This window comes from Mustelus asterias, chromosome 8 (assembly GCF_964213995.1).
Source record: "Mustelus asterias chromosome 8, sMusAst1.hap1.1, whole genome shotgun sequence".
Classification (NCBI taxonomy): domain Eukaryota; kingdom Metazoa; phylum Chordata; class Chondrichthyes; order Carcharhiniformes; family Triakidae; genus Mustelus; species Mustelus asterias.
In genome coordinates, this window is record NC_135808.1 from 31664840 (window position 1) to 31684135 (window position 19296).

Consider the following 19296-nt stretch of genomic DNA (forward strand, 5'->3'; position numbering starts at 1 on the left):
CCCTCCTTTGCATGTACTGATCCCAGCAGTGCACGTCATCGCTGCCTTGGATACTGTGGGTCTTCCTCTTCTGATCTGCTGTCCAACACATCTGAGGCTACACATCCCACCCTGATTTCCGAGAGTGAAGAATGCTATTCCCACGTGAGCAATACACCAGAAAGTACGGCAAGCTGAAAGGCAGACGATGTTACAGTGGGAAACAGGCAGCTTTAGTGAAGATGCGAATATGAAGTTAGAAACTTGCCTCATAATCTATTTTTTAAAATTTCTTGTATGGGATGTGGGTGTTGCTGCAGCATTTCCTGCACATCCAGAGTTCTCTTGACCACGGAGTGACCTTTTCAGAGGGTAATCAAGAGTCAACAATAGTGCTGCGGGTCTGGAGTTACATGTAGACCAGACAAGGTCAGGATGAAAGATTCTCTCAGTGAACCAGATGGGTTTTTACCACAATCAATGATAATTAATCACCATTATTAATGAATTCATCATCATCGAGCTGTGTCTAAATGATTGAGTTGAATGACACAGAGGGAGCAGGAGACAGACAAACCCACGGCCCACCATCATTGAAATGGTGGCACAGGATGGGCTGGGGTCACGTTTCATGACTAAACAAAGAACAAAAAAATTACAGCACAGGAACAGGCCTTTCGGCCCTCCAAGCCTGCACCAACCATGCTGCCTGACTTAACTAAAACCCCCTACCCTACCGGGGACCATATCCCTCTATTCCCATCCTATTCATGTATTTGCCAATTTTTAAACTCAATGCCCCAGGTGATGAAATCAAGTATGCCGTCTGCCTTCTTGACTCCCTCCTCCACCTGCATTGCCACTTTCAGTGACCTGTGTACCTGTACAACCAGATCCCTTTGCCTATCAATACTTTTAAGGGTTCGGCCATTTACCGTATATTTCCTATCTGTATTAGACCTTCCAAAGTGCATTACCTCACAGTTCAGTTTTAACATCTCTCTTTATCTCCTGATTCTGTGCACCCCCTCATGGGAGGTGAATATCAACACCATTCCCCTTCATCTCTGACACATCAGGAATCTATGGTTCAAAGTGACGGAGTTTCAGAGGGGCAGCATTTTTACCCTCATCGTATGTTCCAGCAAAGAAATAAGGGAAGAGTTTCTCAGTGAAGGTGTCAGTGAAAGTGTGGAGAACGGACATCATATCAGCATTGTAACAGGTCACCTGTCCCCCCTCATAGTCCAGGAAAACTCCGATGGTTCTGGGATTCACACTGGGGGTCAGGGGGACTGATGGGACATCGATAGCTCCATATTCTTTCCCATTTCTCAGCCACACAGCCCAGTAACCACATTTAGGACCCAGTGTTATCTTTCCCTTCCTATTGGCTGACTCTCTGGTCACACCCACATCCCAGTCAGTCTTGTTCCCGACCCCCACCTCCCAGTAATGTTTCCCCGATGTGAATCCCTCTGACCCCAGGACACAAAGACACGCGTCAAATCTCTCCGGATTATCAGGAATAAGCTGGGTTCCTCTGTAACTGATTTTCACACTGGTCCGGTCCTCAGACAGGATGAGGTCAGGATGTGCTGTCTCTGGGTCCAGCGTCAGTGAGGCTGCAACTGGGGAAATAAAAAGGACAAACAATAGATCTATTAAACAGAGGAAGCTGTGTGAACAGGTTACTAGCTGATGTCTGTGTATAAGGAATTGGCACAATGCATAATTTCTGCAAAAACAAATATCTCAGCCTGGGTATGGTGTACAGTTAGATATATTCCCAGACTCCAGTGTGTACAGTGAACAGATATTACAGACTGGGTACGGTGTACGGTTAGATACATTCCCAGACTCCAGTGTGTACAGTGAACAGATATTACAGACTGGATATGGTATACGGTTAGATATATTCCCAGACTCCAGTGTGTTCAGTGAACAGATATTACAGACTGGGTACAGTGTACAGTTAGATATATTCCCAGACTCCAGTGTGTTCAGTGAACAGTCTACATCAACAGGGACAAAGTAGAAAGGGTCGAGAGCTTCAGGCTTTTAGGTATCCAGATCACCAACAATCTGTCCTGATCCCCCCATGCGGACACTCTAGTTAGGAAAGGCCGCCAACGCCTCTACTTTCTCAGAAGACTAAGGAAATTTGGCATGTCAGCCACGACTCTCACCAACTTACACAGCTGCACCGTAGAAAGCATTCTTTCTGGTTGTATCACAGCTTGGTATGGCTCAAGATACGACAAAAGGTCGTGAATGTAGCCCAATCCATCATGCAAACCAGTCAATGATGTAGAATCAGTGATTTCAGTCAAATGTGAAGGGATCTAGTGGATTCCGGTGATGTGATCCCATGTCAGTCACCCCACCTCATGAATACACGCAAACCAGCCTCCCATCCATTGACTCTGTCGACACTTTCCGCTGCTTCAGCAAAGCAGCCAGCATAATCAACAACCCCATGCACCCTGGACATTCTCTCTTCCACCTTCTTCCGTCGGGAAAAAGATACAAATGTCTGAGGTCATGTACCAACCGATTCAAGAACAGCTTCTTCCCTATTGCCACCAGACATTTGAATGGTCCTATCTCACCTTAAGTTGATCTTTCTCTGCAACCTAGCTATAACTGTAACACCACATTTTAAACTCCCTCATTTCCTTCTCTGTGAACGATATGCTCTGTCTGCATCGCGTGCAAGAAACAATACTTTTCACTGCATGCTCATACATGTGCCAATAATAAATCAAATCAATTATTACAGACTGGGTATGGTGTATGGTTAGACACATTCCCAGACTCCAGTGTATACAGTGAACAGATATTACAGACTGGGTACGGTGTACGGATAGATATATTCCCAGACTCCAGTGTGTACAATGAACAGATATTACAGACTGGGTACGCTGTACGGATAGATATATTCCCAGACTCCAGTGTGTACAGTGAACAGATATTACAGACTGGGTACGGTGTACGGATAGATATATTCCCAGACTCCACTGTGTACAGTGAACAGATATTACAGACTGGGTACGCTGTACGGATAGATATATTCCCAGACTCCAGTGTGTACAGTGAACAGATATTACAGACTGGGTACGCTGTACGGATAGATATATTCCCAGACTCCAGTGTGTACAGTGAACAGATATTACAGACTGGGTACGCTGTACGGATAGATATATTCCCAGACTCCAGTGTGTACAGTGAGGTGATAATCAATGATCGCAGTCTGATTGCTGACCAGCGATTCCTGATGGATAGGCTGAGAGTTTGTGAATTTAAAAGTTGTTCAGATCCCCTCATTCTTCAGTCCCTCAGTGAGATGTGTGATATTAATAACAGTCCTTTGAGTGATGTATCTGATGTTGCTGCCCCAGTGATTTATTCATAATAACAGGCAGCACCTTCTGGAGAGAGGATAAAGAGAGCAGGAAACTGTCCAGAGAGTGGATACAAAGCTGGGGAGCTTCCTACCTGGAGAGATGATCTGTTTCATTTCCTTCCACACTGCGTAGAGCAATGGGCCTCGAAATCCCAAGTATCTCCTTCTTCGTGCCTCCATTATCATCTTCTTCCTCTGAATCTCAGATGTTGTTATCTTCCTCATAAACATCTCTGTCTTCATGTCCCCCTTCCTCTTCGTTAACCCGTAGCTGTGTGAATGGGATTGATTTAATCACTCTCTGCTGGATACAGACTGTGATCACAGTGTAAAACCCTGTGTGAGTTTGGATTAGATACTCACCTTTCTCTCAATCTTTTCAGTTCCTGTGGGACAGAGAATCAGAAACATTTTAATAAACATACACACTGCTGTTTAGATTGAGTTACTTTATACTTTTTCCTAATAAGGAGTCAGAGAGAGTAATTGGGATCTCAGAGTTTTCCTGGACACATTTCCATTAGTGTTTCTCTGGTGTGATTCTTTTCACACACAGTTCAACATCATTTCAGAGACAGAAAACAGCATTGCCTGTGCTGTCAGCACTAATGGAAACCTCGGCCCTCTGGAGATAACAAACGTCCACACTGTCTGACTGCATTTGTTAAATACATTTAACATCCTGCTTAAAAATATATTTAAATCCTGAATACTGGTCATTTGTACCTTGTTAGGTGACGGCACATCTGAGGAACCTATCATTCCAAATTTAAAATTTTGAACTTGGAAAACTTACATCCAATGAGAGAATAAACAAAACAGGCTTTCCTCATGCAAATAGCACTTCTTAAAACAGGGTGACCTCAGCTGTACACAGTATTAAATGTACAATCCACGGTTCAAGATAGATTTGAAACAACTTCTCTGCTTGGAGATTCTTTCTTCCAGTCAAGGTGGATGCAAGTGCAAAATGCAATCAGAACATTCTCTAGTGCATCTGTGCAACTGTATGTGTGTGTGTGTGTGCACATGTGAACATGGATATGTGTGTGTGGATATGTGTGTGCACATATAGAACATAAAACAGTACAGCACAGAACAGGCCCTTTGGCCCACGATGTTGTGCCGAGCTTTATCTGAAACCAAGATCAAGCTATCCCACTTCCTATCATCCTGGTGTGCTCCATGTGCCTATCCAATAACCGCTTAAATGTTCCTAAAGTGTCTGACTCCACTATCACTGCAGGCAGTCCATTCCACACCCCAACTACTCTCTGCGTAAAGAATCTACCTCTGATATCCTTCCTATATCTCCCACCATGAATCCTATAGTTATGCCCCCTTGTAACAGCTCCATCCACCCGAGGAAATAGTCTTTGAACGTTAACTCTATCTATCCCCTTCATCATTTTATAAACCTCTATTCAGTCTCCCCTCAGCCTCCTCCACTCCAGAGAGAACAGCCCGAGCTCCCTCAACCTTTCCTCATAAGACCTACCCTCCAAACCAGGCAGCATCCTGGTAAATCTCCTCTGCACTCTTTCCAGCGCTTCCACATCCTTCTTATAGTGAGGTGACCTGAACTGCACACAATATTCCAAATGTGGTCTCACCAAGGTCCTGTACAGTTGCAGCATAACCCTATGGCTCTTAAACTCCAACCCCCTGTTAATAAAAGCTAACACACTATAGGCCTTCTTCACAGCTCTATCCACTTGAGTGGCAACCTTTAGAGATCTGTGGATATGGACCCCAAGATCTCTGTTTCTCCACAGTCTTCAGAACCCTACCTTTGACCCTGTAATCCACATTTAAATTAGTCCTACCAAAATGAATCACCTCACATTTATCAGGGTTAAACTCCATTTGCCATTTTTCAGCCCAGCTTTGCATCCTATCTATGTCTCTTTGCAGCCTACAACAGCCCTCCACCTCATCCACTACTCCACCAATCTTGGTGTCATCAGCAAATTTACTGATCCACCCTTCAGCCCCCTCCTCTAAGTCATTAATAAAAATCACAAAGAGCAGAGGACCAAGCACTGATCCCTGTGGCACTCCGCTAGCAACCTGCCTCCAGACCGAAAATTTTCTATCCACCACCACCCTCTGTCTTCTACCAGATACAGTAAGAAGTCTCACAACACCAGGTTAAAGTCCAACAGGTTTATTTGGTAGCAAATACCATAAGCTTTTGGAGCGCTGCTCCTTCGTCAGATGGAGTGGAAATGTGCTCTCAAACAGTGCAAACAGACACAAAATCAAGTTGCAGAATACTGATTAGAATGCGAATCCCTATAGCCAGCCAGGTCTTAAAGGTACACATCTCCACATCATTTCGATCAGATAGCCAGTTACCTATCCAATCGGCCAACTTTCCCTCTATCCCACACCTCCTTACTTTCATCATCATTTACACAGAGGGTGGTGGGGGCCTGGAATGCGCTGCCAGGCAAGGTGGTGGAGGCGGACACACTGGGAACGTTTAAGACTTATCAAGATAGCCATATGAACGGAGGGGGAATGGAGGGATACAAAAGAATGATCTAGTTTGGACCAGGGAGCGGCACAGGCTTGGAGGGCCGAAGGGCCTGTTCCTGTGCTGTATTGTTCTTTGTTCTTTATATAAGCCAACCATGGGGGACCTTATCAAACGCCTTACTAAAATCCCTGTATATGATATCAACTGCCCTACGTTCATCAACACACTTAGTTACCTCCTCAAAAAATTCAATCAAATTTGTGAGGCACGACTTGCCCTTCACGAATCCGTGATGACTATCCCGGATTAATCCGCATCTTTCGAAATGATCGTAAATCCCATTCCTGAGGACCTTTTCCATCAATTTACCAACCACCGTAGTAAGACTAACCGGTCTATAATTACCAGGGTCATTTCTATTCCCTTTCTTAAACAGAGGAACAACATTCGCCACTTTCCAGTCCTCTGGCACCATCCCCGTGGACAGTGAGGACCCAAAGATCAAAGCCAAAGGCTCTGCAATCTCATCCCTTGCCTCCCACAGAATCCTAGGATACATTTCATCAGGCCCAGGGGACTTATCGACCTTCAGTTTATTCAAAACTGCCAAGACATCCTCCCTCCGAACATCTATTTCCTCCAGCCTATTAGCCTGTAACACCTTCTCTTCCTCAAAAACATGGCCCCTCTCCTTGGTGAACACTGAAGAAAAGTATTCATTCATCACCTCGCCTATCTCTACTGACTCCATACACAAGTTCCCACTACTGTCCTTGACCGGCCCTAACCTCACCCTGGTCATTCTTTTATTCCTCACATAAGAGTTTTTACCCCTTGGGGTTTTCCTTGATCCGACCCACCAAGGACTTCTCATGTCCCCTCCTAGCTCTCCTAAGCCCCTTTTTCAGCTCATTCCTTGCTAACTTGTAACCCTCAATCGAGCCACCTAAACCTTGTTTCCTCATCCCTACATAAGCTTCCCTCTTCTTTTTCATAAGACATTCCACCTCTTTCGTGAAACATGGTTCCCTCAATCGGCCATTTCCTCCCTGCCTGACAGGGACATACCTATCAAGGACACCCAGTATTTGTTCCTTGAAAAAGTTCCACTTTTCATGAGTGCCTTTCCCTGACAGTTTCTGTTCCCATCTTATGCCCCCTAATTCTTGCCGAATCGCATCATAATTACCTCTCCCCCAATTCTAAACCTTGCCCTGCCGTACGGCCCTATCCCTCTCCAATGCAATAACAAAAGACACCGAATTGTGGACACTATCTCCAAAGTGCTCTCCCACAACCAAATCTAACACTTGGCCCGGTTCATTTCCCAGTACCAAATCCAATGTGGCCTCACCTCTTGTCGGCCTATCCACATATTGTGTCAGGAAACCCTCCTGCACACACTGCACAAAAACTGCCCCATCCGAACTATTTGACCTACAAAGGTTCCAATCAATATTTGGAAAGTTAAAGTCCCCCATGACAACTACCCTGTGACCCCCACACATATCCATAATCTGCTTAGCAATTTCTTCCCCCACAACTCTATTACTATTTGGGGGCCTATAGTAAACCCCTAACAACGTGACCGCTCCTTTCCTATTTCTAACCTCAGCCCATATTACCTCAGTGTGCAGATCCCCCTCGAAGTGCCTTTCCGCAGCCGTTAAACTATCCCTGATTAACAACGCTACTCCTCCACCTCTTTTACCAGCTTCCCTACACTTACTGAAACATCTATACCCCGGAACGTCCAACAACCATTCCTGTCCTTGTTCTACCCACGTCTCCGTAATGGCCACAACATCGTAGTCTCAAGTACCAATCCGCACCCCAAGTTCATCTACCTTGTTCCGGATGCTCCTTGCATTGAAGTAGACACATTTCAACCTACCTTCCTGTCTACCGGTACCCACCCTTGACCTTGATACCTTCCCCAATACCTCACCACCCTCAACACTGACTTCTGGACTACAACTCCTTTTCCCACTCCCCTGACAAATTAGTTTAAACCCCCCTGAAGAGCCGTATCAAATTTCCCTCCCAGGATATTGGTGCCCCTCTGGTTCAGGTGCACCCCGTCCTGTTTGTACAGGTCCCACCTTCCCCAGAATGTGTTCCAATTATCCACGTATCTGAAACCCTCCCTCCTACACCATCCCTGCAACCACATGTTTAACTGCACTCTCTCCCTGTTCCTCAACTCGCTATCACGTGGCACCGGCAACGTACCAGAGATGACCACATGTTTTGTCTTGGCTCTCAGCTTCCAGCCCAGCTCCCAAAATTTCTGTTTTAAATCCCCGTCCCTTCTCTTACCTATGTCGTTGGTACCAAAGTGTACCACGACTTGTGACTGTTTCCCCTCCCCCTTAAGAATCTGGAAAACACGGTCCGAAACGTCACGGACCCTGGCATCCGGTAGGCAACATGCCATCCTCGAGTCTCTTTTGCTGCCACAGAACCTCCAATCTATCCCTCTAACTAACGAGTCCCCAATAACTACGGTGAGAGGGGCTGGGAGGAAGCAGTCAGTGCAGGGATCCACTGTGGTCGTTCCCCTTAGCAACAAGTATTCCGCTTTGGATACAGTTGAGGGGGATGACAGACCAATGTGTACCGTGTGTTGGTACCAATGTGTACCGTGTTTTCCAGATTCTTAAGGGGGAGGGGAAACAGTCACAAGTCGTGGTACACGTTGGTACCAACGACAGAGGTAAGAGAAGGGACGGGGATTTAAACTATTGCCCTCCCGCTCTCCCCCTTACCCTCCCGAGCCACAGAGACAGACAAAGTGCTGGAGATCCTCTCACTGCGGCTCACCGCTGGTCTATCATCCCCCTCAACTGTATCCAAAGCGGAATACTTGTTGCTAAGGGGAACGACCACAGTGGATCCCTACACTGACTGCTTCCTCCCAGCCCCTCTCACCGTCACCCATCTATTTTCATTCCTCAGAGTAACTGTATCCCTAAAGCTTCTGTCTATGGCCACCTCCGCGTCCCTAATAATCCTAAATTCATCCAACTCTAGCTCCATGAGCATGAGCATGAATGTGTGTGTGCACATGTGTATGTCTGTGCATATGTGTGTGTGTACACGTGTGGGTGTGCGTGCATATATGTGTCTATGTGTGTGTGTGTATGTGTGTGCACATGTGTGTGTGTGTGTGCGTGTGTGTGCGCACGTGTGTGTGCGTGTGTGTGTGTGTGTGTGCGTGCGTGTGTGTGCGTGAGAGTCACAGTCCATGGATGGGAAGGAAATTTTGAGGAGAATGGAAAAAAAGATTCAGCATTTTTGATCTGGCAATGTCTCCCACCTGCACGTCACTATCTATCCTCTCGTTTGTCTCCAATGGATCCGGCTTGCTCCTGGCCGTAATCCCCAATCCTCCCTCCATCCTGGCTCCCCCCACCCCCACCCTCACCCCCTGCCTGCCCCTGCCCTCACCTCACCCATCCACCCACCTGTCTAGTTTAAATGATTTCTCATCTAATGTTCCTCACAAACCCTCCTTGGTTTCAGTGCTCCCATCTCTTCATTCCAAATCCCTTTCTGAACATTTTATTCTGGCTCCAGTCACAATCAGTGTGAGTACCTTAGTGTGGGACAGTCTCCTCAACACTCCCAAACTCAATCCTGACTCATACCTGTGTGTCCTCAGTTATACTGCAAACTGTGCATTGTTGTCACGGGGTTTGACCCTATTATAAAATGCAGTTTCTAATCACACCAACAGTTTGGGGATTGGGTTATAAAGGGTCACCTTGAGAAAGGAGACACTGTCTTGCTGCTCGATGCCTACACAAAGGTTCACTATCTTCCCCTCAAGTGAAGTCAGTTCCTCTTCAATTCTTCTCAGATTCTCCTCCATTGGTCGCAGATCTTCCTCCTTTTGTCTCCTCAACTCTTTGATTAAATGTTTCTCTTTGTCTTCAAGATATCGATGGATTTTGGCAAATTGTGTGGAGATGTCTTGCTCCAGGGATCCAGTGAGTTGCTATGACAGTGAGAGAGATTGTTTAAACAGCGGGTTGTTAAAGGGTTGCAGTGTTGAAAGGGAGCTGGAGTCATACTCACCTCCAGTTCTGAAATCTCCCTCTGCTGCTGCTGTTTGAATTCACTTTGATTTTGCTTTTCCTTCTCCATGGAATCCAAGGATAATTTCAGCTGGTCCTAAAAATGGAATCAGATCTCAGCGTGATCCATTGTAATGCCTGCTATTATATCACAAACTGTGAGGAGAGGTGTTCAGGGAGAGGTGTTAACATGTGGCACGAGCACTTTATAACCGGCAGAGTGAAAGGTATTGAATCAGACCAGGTACAGCTTCAAACCAACAACAGCTTCATGGTGTATCGAATATATGAATGGCTTTGATAGTTTAGACATTGTTAATTGGATAGTAATTGTGTTTGATTGTGGTGCTGGTCCTGGTATTAATTGGGGATTCACTGGACCTCCTACACATAGGCACAGACTAAAACTGACAGTTGGCTGGGAGGTGTCGGCTTGTGGATCTGAGTTTAATCAGTGGTCGGGGGAGGTGGAGCGTATTGTTCAGCAGGATAATGAGATTAGTTGGGTTGGACCTGATTTAAAGATATTACATTGCTGGGGATCGGACTTCTGCCCCTCAGTGGAGGTCCTGCCTGAGCGTGCAGCCAGCCAATCAGATTGGAACCAGATGCGAGGGGCCGCAAGGCGAGCCATGGAGATCAAAGGTGGACAGCGGATTGAAGGAAGCCCAGCGTTTTTGTGTGGCGAGGAATTGGTCCCCATGGGGAGAGGAGGGGAGTGGGGGCAGGGGTTTTGGAGACCAGGCCGGAAGGTGGAAGTCCAACTCAGCTTGTTAAGGCCATGCACTGCCCAGGATCCCCGTGGGACAAGTGACTTTTCATCCAGCTGCGCAATGCACCCAAAGTTCAGCCTGACAGGTTTACAGGTCTCGGAACGGACAAAGGTGGGGTAAGATCTTCAGAGGTCCCCATAATGCGCCAAGGGCAGCCCCTCCCTCCATTCTTTCTGCCCTTCCTCCATCTTTGGGGAACAGCGGACTGGCCTCACTCGTCCGTTCCACTGCCCACTGGAGGTAGAAAGAGGCTCAGAATCGCCACTGAGTTGGGCAGTTAAGCCCCTCAGTAAGCTAAGGGATGGCTGATTACCCACCCATATTGTAGATTCTGCTCGGCGTGGGCAGGAAGGCAGTGGGCGAACTATTTTACATCCCCCCACCAACAATCTGCCTCACAGACTACACTGTAATAAAGGAAACTTACTTCGAGCTACATTCCACTATAGTAATAGTAGAAACACAGTCACTAAGAAAGGAAATTTGTACAAAGCTACATTACATTACAGTAAGTGAAAACACGGTCAGTAATAAAGAAAACCTACTGAAAGCTACATGATACAAGAGCAATAGTTTAAACAGTCTGTAATGACAGACTCAATGGGCCAAATGGCCTACTTCTGCTCCTATCTTATGTTCTTATGGTAATGAAGGAATCTTCCTTAAAAGCAACATTTCAGTATAGTAATAGTGGAAGCACAGTCTGTCATGAAGGAAAAGTTTTTTTTATTCAGTTATTGGATGTGGGCATCACTGGCCAGACCCAATTAATACCAGGACCAGCATGTCAAACATTTGTTGCCATCCCGAGTTGTTCTTGAGAAGGTGGTGGTGAGCTGCCTTCTTGAACCGCTGCAGTATCTGAGGTATAGGTACATCCAGAGTGCTGTTAGGGAAGGTGTTTCAGGATTTTTACCTGCGACAGTAAAGGAACAGGGATATATTTCCAAGTCAGGATGGTGAGTGACTCGGAGGGGAATCTCTAGTTGGCGTTTTCCCGGGCCTCTGCTGCTCTTGTCCTTCTAGATGGTCATGGTCCTGGGTTTGGAAGGTGATGCGTGAGGAGCCTTGCTGAATTACTGGAGTGCATCTCGTGGATGCTACACACTGCTGCCACTGTTCGCCAGCAGTGGAGGAACAGAATTTTTAAAAAATTCCGATTCAATCAAGTCAAGTCCAATTCAGAGTCTCAAAAAGTGAGACATTCCCGATCCAAGCTGACAAGACAGGGCTCTCACCTCCTGTCTTGGGCTTGATCTACATGATCCAAGCTGATTGGAGTAGGCATTGCACCTCCTCCAAGTCTTGATCTCATTTGCATCGTGGCCAAAAGGCTGAGATGCCGCTTTTAAAAATTGCTTCAAATGAAGCTAAAATGTAACCGAATGACTGAACTGATCAGAACAGATACTACACTTGATCTTAGCCAAAAGGCCGAGGAACAGAATGCTTTTAGAAAGGGTAGCAATCAAAGGTAGCTTTGTCTGGCATCTTGAGTACTTACATAAAGCTACATTATAGTGCAGTAATAGTTGAAATACTATCTTGTAATAAAGGAAACTTACTTAAAGCAACACTACACTGCACTAATAGTCACAGTCTATAATGAAGGAAGCTTACACAAAGCTACATTACACTAAAATAATAGTGGAAACATTCTGCAATAAAGGAAACTTACGTAAAGTTACATTACACTGACTACAGTAATACTGCAAACACATTCTGGAATGAAGGAAACTTTCTTAACGCTGTATTACAGCTGGAGTTACCGACTCTCTCACTGTGTCTTGTTGTTTCCCTGAATTGAAGCTTAATCTCCAGGATTTTGCTGCCATCGACCCAGAAGAAATCTCACCGGGACATGAGAAACTGAGTTTATAATTTTCTTGGAAAACAGCGATGTTGGGAAATGACTGACAGTAAAATAAAATGAGCCAATCACTTGTTGAAGGCTCTCTGTTCATTTCCCAATTGGTTGGGAAGACAATGCTGATGAGGATTGACATGTGCATTGACCAATGGCTGGAGTCTGGGGGCGGGGTTTAGAGACAGGAAATCATGTGCTGAATTCTCCAGGTACAGAATCAGTTTCAGTGCGTTCCCCAACTCCAGAAATAATATCAACACAACACAGCCCGAATGAAGAAAGCTGAAACCTGGGACTGCATTCATATAATGTCAGTGTAAATAGAGGCTGTAAAACCTTTCACACACTATTAACATTAACACTCACATTTCCCACTGTCAGATGTCAGTATTGAGCTGAAAGCGAGCAATCGGGCAGAGCAACATTTGTCTACGAACTTATTACAGTGCCAAATACAGCCCAATAAACACCATGAACATGGAGACGGGTAACTCACTGTGTCCCCTTACCTTGTACTTGTCAAAAGCCATTGGTAGAGTTAGTAGTGTGTGAACTGAATGTGGGGGAGAGTCGAGACAACTGGCACAGATCAGAATCTGATCATCCTCACAGAACAGCTTCAGCTTCTCCCCATGTTCCTCACAGAGAGACTGCTCCCTCTCTGTGTCTCCATCCAGCTTCTCCCCGTGTCCCTCCTCCAGTTTCAGCTCCAGTTGCCTGGTTTTCTCACAGAGATTGGCCAACACCCTGCTACTGGTGAAACCTCTCCGGGGGAGAAGCTGCTGACATTCGGGGCAGGACACAGCCTGACGCTGCTTTCCCCAACACTTCTGGATACAGGATTTACAGAAGTTGTGCTCACAGTCCAGCCGCACCGGCTCCACAAACAGAGACTGACAGATGGAGCAAGTTAAATCCTCACTCAGCGATAAGATGTGTTTACTGACGGCCATCTCCGTTGCTGCTCCTGCTTCTGTTATTCGCTGAACTTTCAGTTTCATTTCATCCAGATTATCAGTAAATTTCACATCGTTCTTAAAGAGGCAGTGTCACCCAGACAGGTTTACTGGCAAAATAAAAATTTTCCTTATCACCGATTAAAGTTCCATCAGCTTCCCCATGGATCTCAGCAAAGAAACGTTTTTAAACTAATTCCATTACCCCACTCTCAATCCCCAAACTCAGTATACATCCCAAATCATTCCTCTCTGTCCTGCTCCCTCCCAGAGCCATACACCAATCCCAACTAAACCCATTGATCCACACTCTCCGAAGATCCCTGTGGTAACGCAGATTGCCTTGTTCTCTCCCATAGTCCTGGATGTGGAGATGCCGGCGTTGGACTGGGATAGGCACAGTGAGAAGTCTCACAACACCAGGTACAAACTCTTATACGGTTCAGAGATACTCAGAGAATGGGCAGGCTGGCATCAGCAGGGAGAGTGAAGTGGGTGTTGCCACAGCAACCCAGGCTCCTTGGCAGGCCAGTTGGATGGCCGGTGTGGATCAGGCTGGTGCCAACCGCACAGTTTTTATACTCAGTCTGTTGGGGGGGGGGGGGGGGGGGGGAGTTGCAGGACCTCTGGCTCCTTGTGCTTCCTGTGATGGAGATCATAACAATGGGGTCAGACTTACATCAGAGAGCTCAAGGAGAGAAAAGAAGTTGAATGAAACATTGGAAATGTACACTGCTCTACACTCTCTCCATTACCCTGTATCAATCTCAAACTAATTCCACTGACATAATCTCTCTCCACAGCTCAGTATCAATCCCAAACTAATCCCACTGCCCCGATCTCTCCCCATAGCCCTGTATCAATCCCAAACTAATCCCACTGCCCCGATCTCTCCCCATAGCCCTGTATCAGTCTCAAACTAATCCCACTGTCCTGATCTCTCCCCATAGTCCTGTATCAGTCTCAAACTAATCCCACTGTCCCGATCTCTCCCCATAGCCCTGTATCAATCCCAAACTAATCCCACTGCCCCGATCTATCCCCATAGCCCTGTATCAGTCTCAAACTAATCCAACTGCCCCGATCTCTCCCCATAGCCCTGTATCAGTCTCAAACTAATCCAACTGCCCCGATCTCTCCCCATAGCCCTGTATCAATCCCAAACTAATCCCACTGCCCCGATCTCTCCCCATAGCCCTGTATCAGTCTCAAACTAATCCAACTGCCCCGATCTCTCCCCATAGCCCTGTATCAGTCTCAAACTAATCCCACTGCCCCGATCTCTCCCCATAGCCCTGTATCAATCCCAAACTAATCCCACTGCCCCGATCTCTCCCCATAGCCCTGTATCAATCCCAAACTAATCCCACTGCCCCGATCTCTCCCCATAGCCCTGTATCAGTCTCAAACTAATCCAACTGCCCCGATCTCTCCCCATAGCCCTGTATCAGTCTCAAACTAATCCCACTGCCCCGATCTCTCCCCGTAGTCCTGTATCAGTCTCAAACTAATCCAACTGCCCCGATCTCTCCCCATAGCCCTGTATCAGTCTCAAACTAATCCAACTGCCCCACTCTTTCCCCATTTCTGTATCAATTCCAAATAAATCCCACTCTCTCCACATAATGCGGCTGCCCTGTGCTTTCCCCATATCCCTGTATCATCCCAAACTAATCCCACTGCCCCAAATCTCTGCTGATTTTCAGAAAATAAATATTAATTCTGCTGTTGCACTGTTACCTCTGGGTGTATCTGTTGCATCCTTTCGTAACCCTATCCTATTTTTAAGGATTCATGTGTTTGTGGTGTATTTCACAATTTTTTGTCTGTTGCTTGCTAATTATTTTTTCAGATCCTCTTTACATTTCCAATGTTTCATTTAACTCCTTTTCTCTCCTTCTTGAGCTCTCTGACTTTAAGTCTGACCCCATTGTTCCGATCTCCATCACAGGAAGGCACAAGGAGCCAGAGGTGCTGACCCCCCAAGCAGACTGAGGATAAAAATTGTGCAGTTGGCACCGACATGTTCCAGGCCAGCCATCCAACCAACCAACTGGCCTGCCAAGGAGCATGGGTTGTTGTGGCAACATGCACTTCACTGTCTCTGCTGATGCGAGCCAGGCCCTGCCCATTCTCCACCTACTTCCAGCCCTGCCATCCCATCAATCATGGTGCCCGTGTGAAACTCCGCCATCTTGGTGAAGGAGTCACTGGAGGAGGTGAGGATGGAGGTCGTTGCTGCTGGAAATGTGTGAGGGACTCCATCAGTGATATAGCCAGTACTTTTGAGATGCGGTGCTCTAAGAAATGTATTAGCCATATCATTTCTAAATCTACTCTGACCAGTGTTTTCCTCTGATATGTTTTTATTAATTTACAGGATGTAGCATCACTGGCTAGGCCAGCATTTATTGTCCTTCCTTAATTACTCTTCAGAAGGTTGTCGGGAGCTGCCTTCTTGAACCGCTGCAATCCTTGAGTTGTAGGTCCACCCACAGTACTGTTAGGGAGGAAGTTCCAGGATTTTGACCCAGTGACAGTGAAGGAACGGGTGACATATTTCCAAGTCAGGATGGTGAGTGACTCAGAGCGGAACAATTTTAGTCCCCAAAAGTCAGTAACATTCTGCTTTTTAGCCATTTTATTTGGAACCATGTGGTATTGGGCGTCACGGTAGCACAGTGGTTAGCACTGCTGCTTCACAGCTCCAGGGACCTGTGTTCAAATCTCGTCTCGGGTCACTGTCTGTGTGGAGTTTGCACACTCTCTCTGTATCTGCGCGGGTTTTCTCCGGGTGCTCTGGTTTCCTCCCAGAGTCCAAAGATGTGCGGGCTAGGTTGATTGGCCATTCTAAATTGCCCCTTAGTGTCCTGGAATGCATAGGTTAGAGGGATTAGTGGGTAAATATGTAGGGATATAGGGATAGGGCCTGGGTGGGATTGTGGTTGGTGCAGACTCGATGGGCCGAATGGCCTCTTTCTGCACTGTAGGATTCTACGATATTTTTGATCATTAGTCTTTTGCAAAGTTGGAATTTAATGACTCAACAGTTTATGTTTTAAATTCAAGTTTATTAAGACATGAGTTACAGAAAACTTTCCTTATTTCTGACTGGGGGATGGTGCATGGGGGGAACACTGCTTTTCCTGGGCCAGGTTGTAATGGATACAATTTCAAAATGTGAAACTGATGCAAGATTTGGGAGTATTGTGCACGGTGAGGAGAATAGTGATGGACTTCAAGAGGATGTAGAGAGGCTGGTGGAATGGGCAGACACGTGGCAGATGATGTTTAATGTAGATCAGTGGGAAGTGATACATTTTGGTCCGGAGAATGAGGAGATGTGACGCAAAATAAAGGTTACAATTCTAAAGGAAATGCAGGAGCAGAGGGAGCTGGGTGTATTTTGCATCAATCGTTGAAAGTGGCAGGACAGGTTCAAGTTAATAAATTACATTGAAACCTGAGTTCTATAAATAGGGCACAGAGTACAAAAGCAAGTCAGTTATAAACATTTAAAAAACGTTGGCTCAGCCTGAACGGGAAGAATGTGAACGTTTTGAAAGAATGCAGCAAATGTTTACGAGAATGTTTCTGAGAATGAGAGAGTTCAGTTATGTGGATAGATTGGTGAAGCTGGCACTGTTCTCCTTGGAGAAGAGATAGTTGAAAGGAGATTTATTAGATGTATTCAAAATCATGGGGGATCTGGATAGAGTAAATAGGGAGAAACTGTTCCCATCGGCAGAATCGACATTAGAAAAAATCTCCTTACACTTGGACAGATTCACAGAATCCCGACAGTGCAGAAAGAGGCCATTTGGCCCTTCAAGCCTGCACTGACACTCCAACAGAGCATCTTACCCAGGCCCTATCCCTGTAACCCCTCATATTTATCCCACTAATCCCCCAAAACTACACGTCTTAGGACTTTAAGGGACAACTTGCCATGGCCAATCACCTAAACTGCACATCTCTGGACTGGGGAGGAAACCATAGCACCTGGAGGACACCCACGCGCACGTGGGGAGAACATGCAAACTCCACACAGAGAGTGACCCAAGCTGGGAATCGAACCCGGGTCCCTGGTGCTGTGATTAAGGAGTGCTAGCCACTGTGCCATCAATGCACGCAACATGGGGTCTGGATGTGGAATGCACTGATTGAGTGTTTGCTGGTGACAGATCCAATTGCTGTTTTCAAAAAGGAACTGGATAATGATCGGAGATCTGCTGGGAGGGATCAGCCGACACGGAGTAGAAAGTGCATCCACAACATTTTCTTTTGATTATTTTTATTTGGCCAATAAAATATCTTGCTTTGTAATTCCACACAGTTCAAGAGGTGAATAGAAGTTCTCAAACCCACACCATATCCACACCCCATCGTGCACACACCCTGAAACTTGATCACAATGAATAAGTAATTCCATCCATTGAGTTGTGGAGTATCAGAATTGTGGGGGTCGGTTAGCTCGGATGGCTGGTTTGTGATACGGAGTGAAGCCAACAGTGTGTGTTCAATTCCTGTACCAGCTGAGGTTTTCCATGAAGGCTCCACATTTTCAAACTTGCCTCTTGCCTGAGGTGTGGTGACCCTCAGGTTAAATCACCACCAGTCAGCTCTCTCTCCAAGGGGAGAGAAACCGAAAGTCCTCCGGGACTGTGACGACGTTCAATCAGACTTGTGGCACATGACCCACAAACCCAAAATAAATATCATTAAAACTTGGATTTATTTGAACTTAGATTTTTGGGGACCACATGTTTGCAATAACTTCCCAATTTTTTCCAGGTGACACAGTGGTTAGCACTGCTGCCTCACAGCACCAGGGACCCAGGTTCAATTCCCGGCTTGGGTCACTGTCTGTGTGGAGTCTGCACGTCCTCCTCATGTCTGTGTGGGGTTCCTCCGGGTGCTCCAGTTTCCTCCCACAGTCCGAAAGATGTGCTGGTTAGGTGCATTGGCCATGCTAAATTCTCCCTCAGTGTACCCGAACAGGCGCAGGAGTGTGGCGACTTGGGGATTTTCACAGTAACTTCATTATAGTGTTAACGTAAGCCTATCTGTGACACTAATAAACTTTAAACTTTAAAATAATTCTAAATCTACAGACATAACCACATGGCAAGACAGAGCACTTTAAATGGTGAATTCAGAAAGTTTATTAACAATGAATAGGTAACAAGTCAGAAAGATAAAAAGCAAAGTGTCAATTAACAGTAATTCACAGTCAGAGGAGAAAGCTTAACTTTGAAAATTGGACAGACTTCTCATCACTCTGCTCAGACCAGGATGTGAAGTGACAGCTCCGAAAACATGGATAACAAGTAAAAGCAACCCTCCCCGCCAAGCACTTCTCAAGACCCCTTTTTTACACCTTAACAACATTGAAAGCCCACTTTAGCCGCTTGTTGGAAAATAGTCAATTGTTCTATTGTCAATAATGAAATCAGAGTCTGCCTCATTACACACATTGTCTCAACTTTAAGAATCTCTTCAGCTTTATCTCTTGTCTTGATTGAGCCGAAGTCTCGAACAATAATTGGTTAACATAACTGTCACTTATTATACAGACAGCCTGAATAGGAGCCGAATCATTCCCTCTGACAAGGTTAACAAGTTGATATTATCTTTTTAATCTGTCCGGAAGGCAACATCTTATAATTCTCATCATATTTGAAGAATTTGTATTAAAATCAAGTGTTAATGATATAATGTGTTTGTAATTATAAAAGTTATAACCTTTTTGTG

General features: G+C 45.8%; 1 protein-coding gene and 1 non-coding gene across 2 annotated transcripts; both read right to left on the bottom strand.

Moving 5' to 3' along the window:
* Positions 1-934: 934 nt before the first annotated feature.
* Positions 935-13587, bottom strand: LOC144497866 (zinc-binding protein A33-like). Its single transcript, XM_078219305.1, has 6 exons — positions 13096-13587; positions 9948-10043; positions 9634-9867; positions 3749-3771; positions 3478-3656; positions 935-1610 (listed from the first exon to the last, which is right to left on the bottom strand). The coding sequence occupies exons 1-6, from the start codon at positions 13585-13587 to the stop codon at positions 1063-1065; spliced, it is 1572 nt and encodes a 523-aa protein (XP_078075431.1). The 3' UTR covers positions 935-1062.
* On the bottom strand, positions 11981-12165 carry LOC144498017 (U2 spliceosomal RNA). Its single transcript, XR_013498605.1, has one exon. It is a non-coding gene; the product is annotated as a U2 spliceosomal RNA (small nuclear RNA).
* Positions 13588-19296: the final 5709 nt, after the last annotated feature.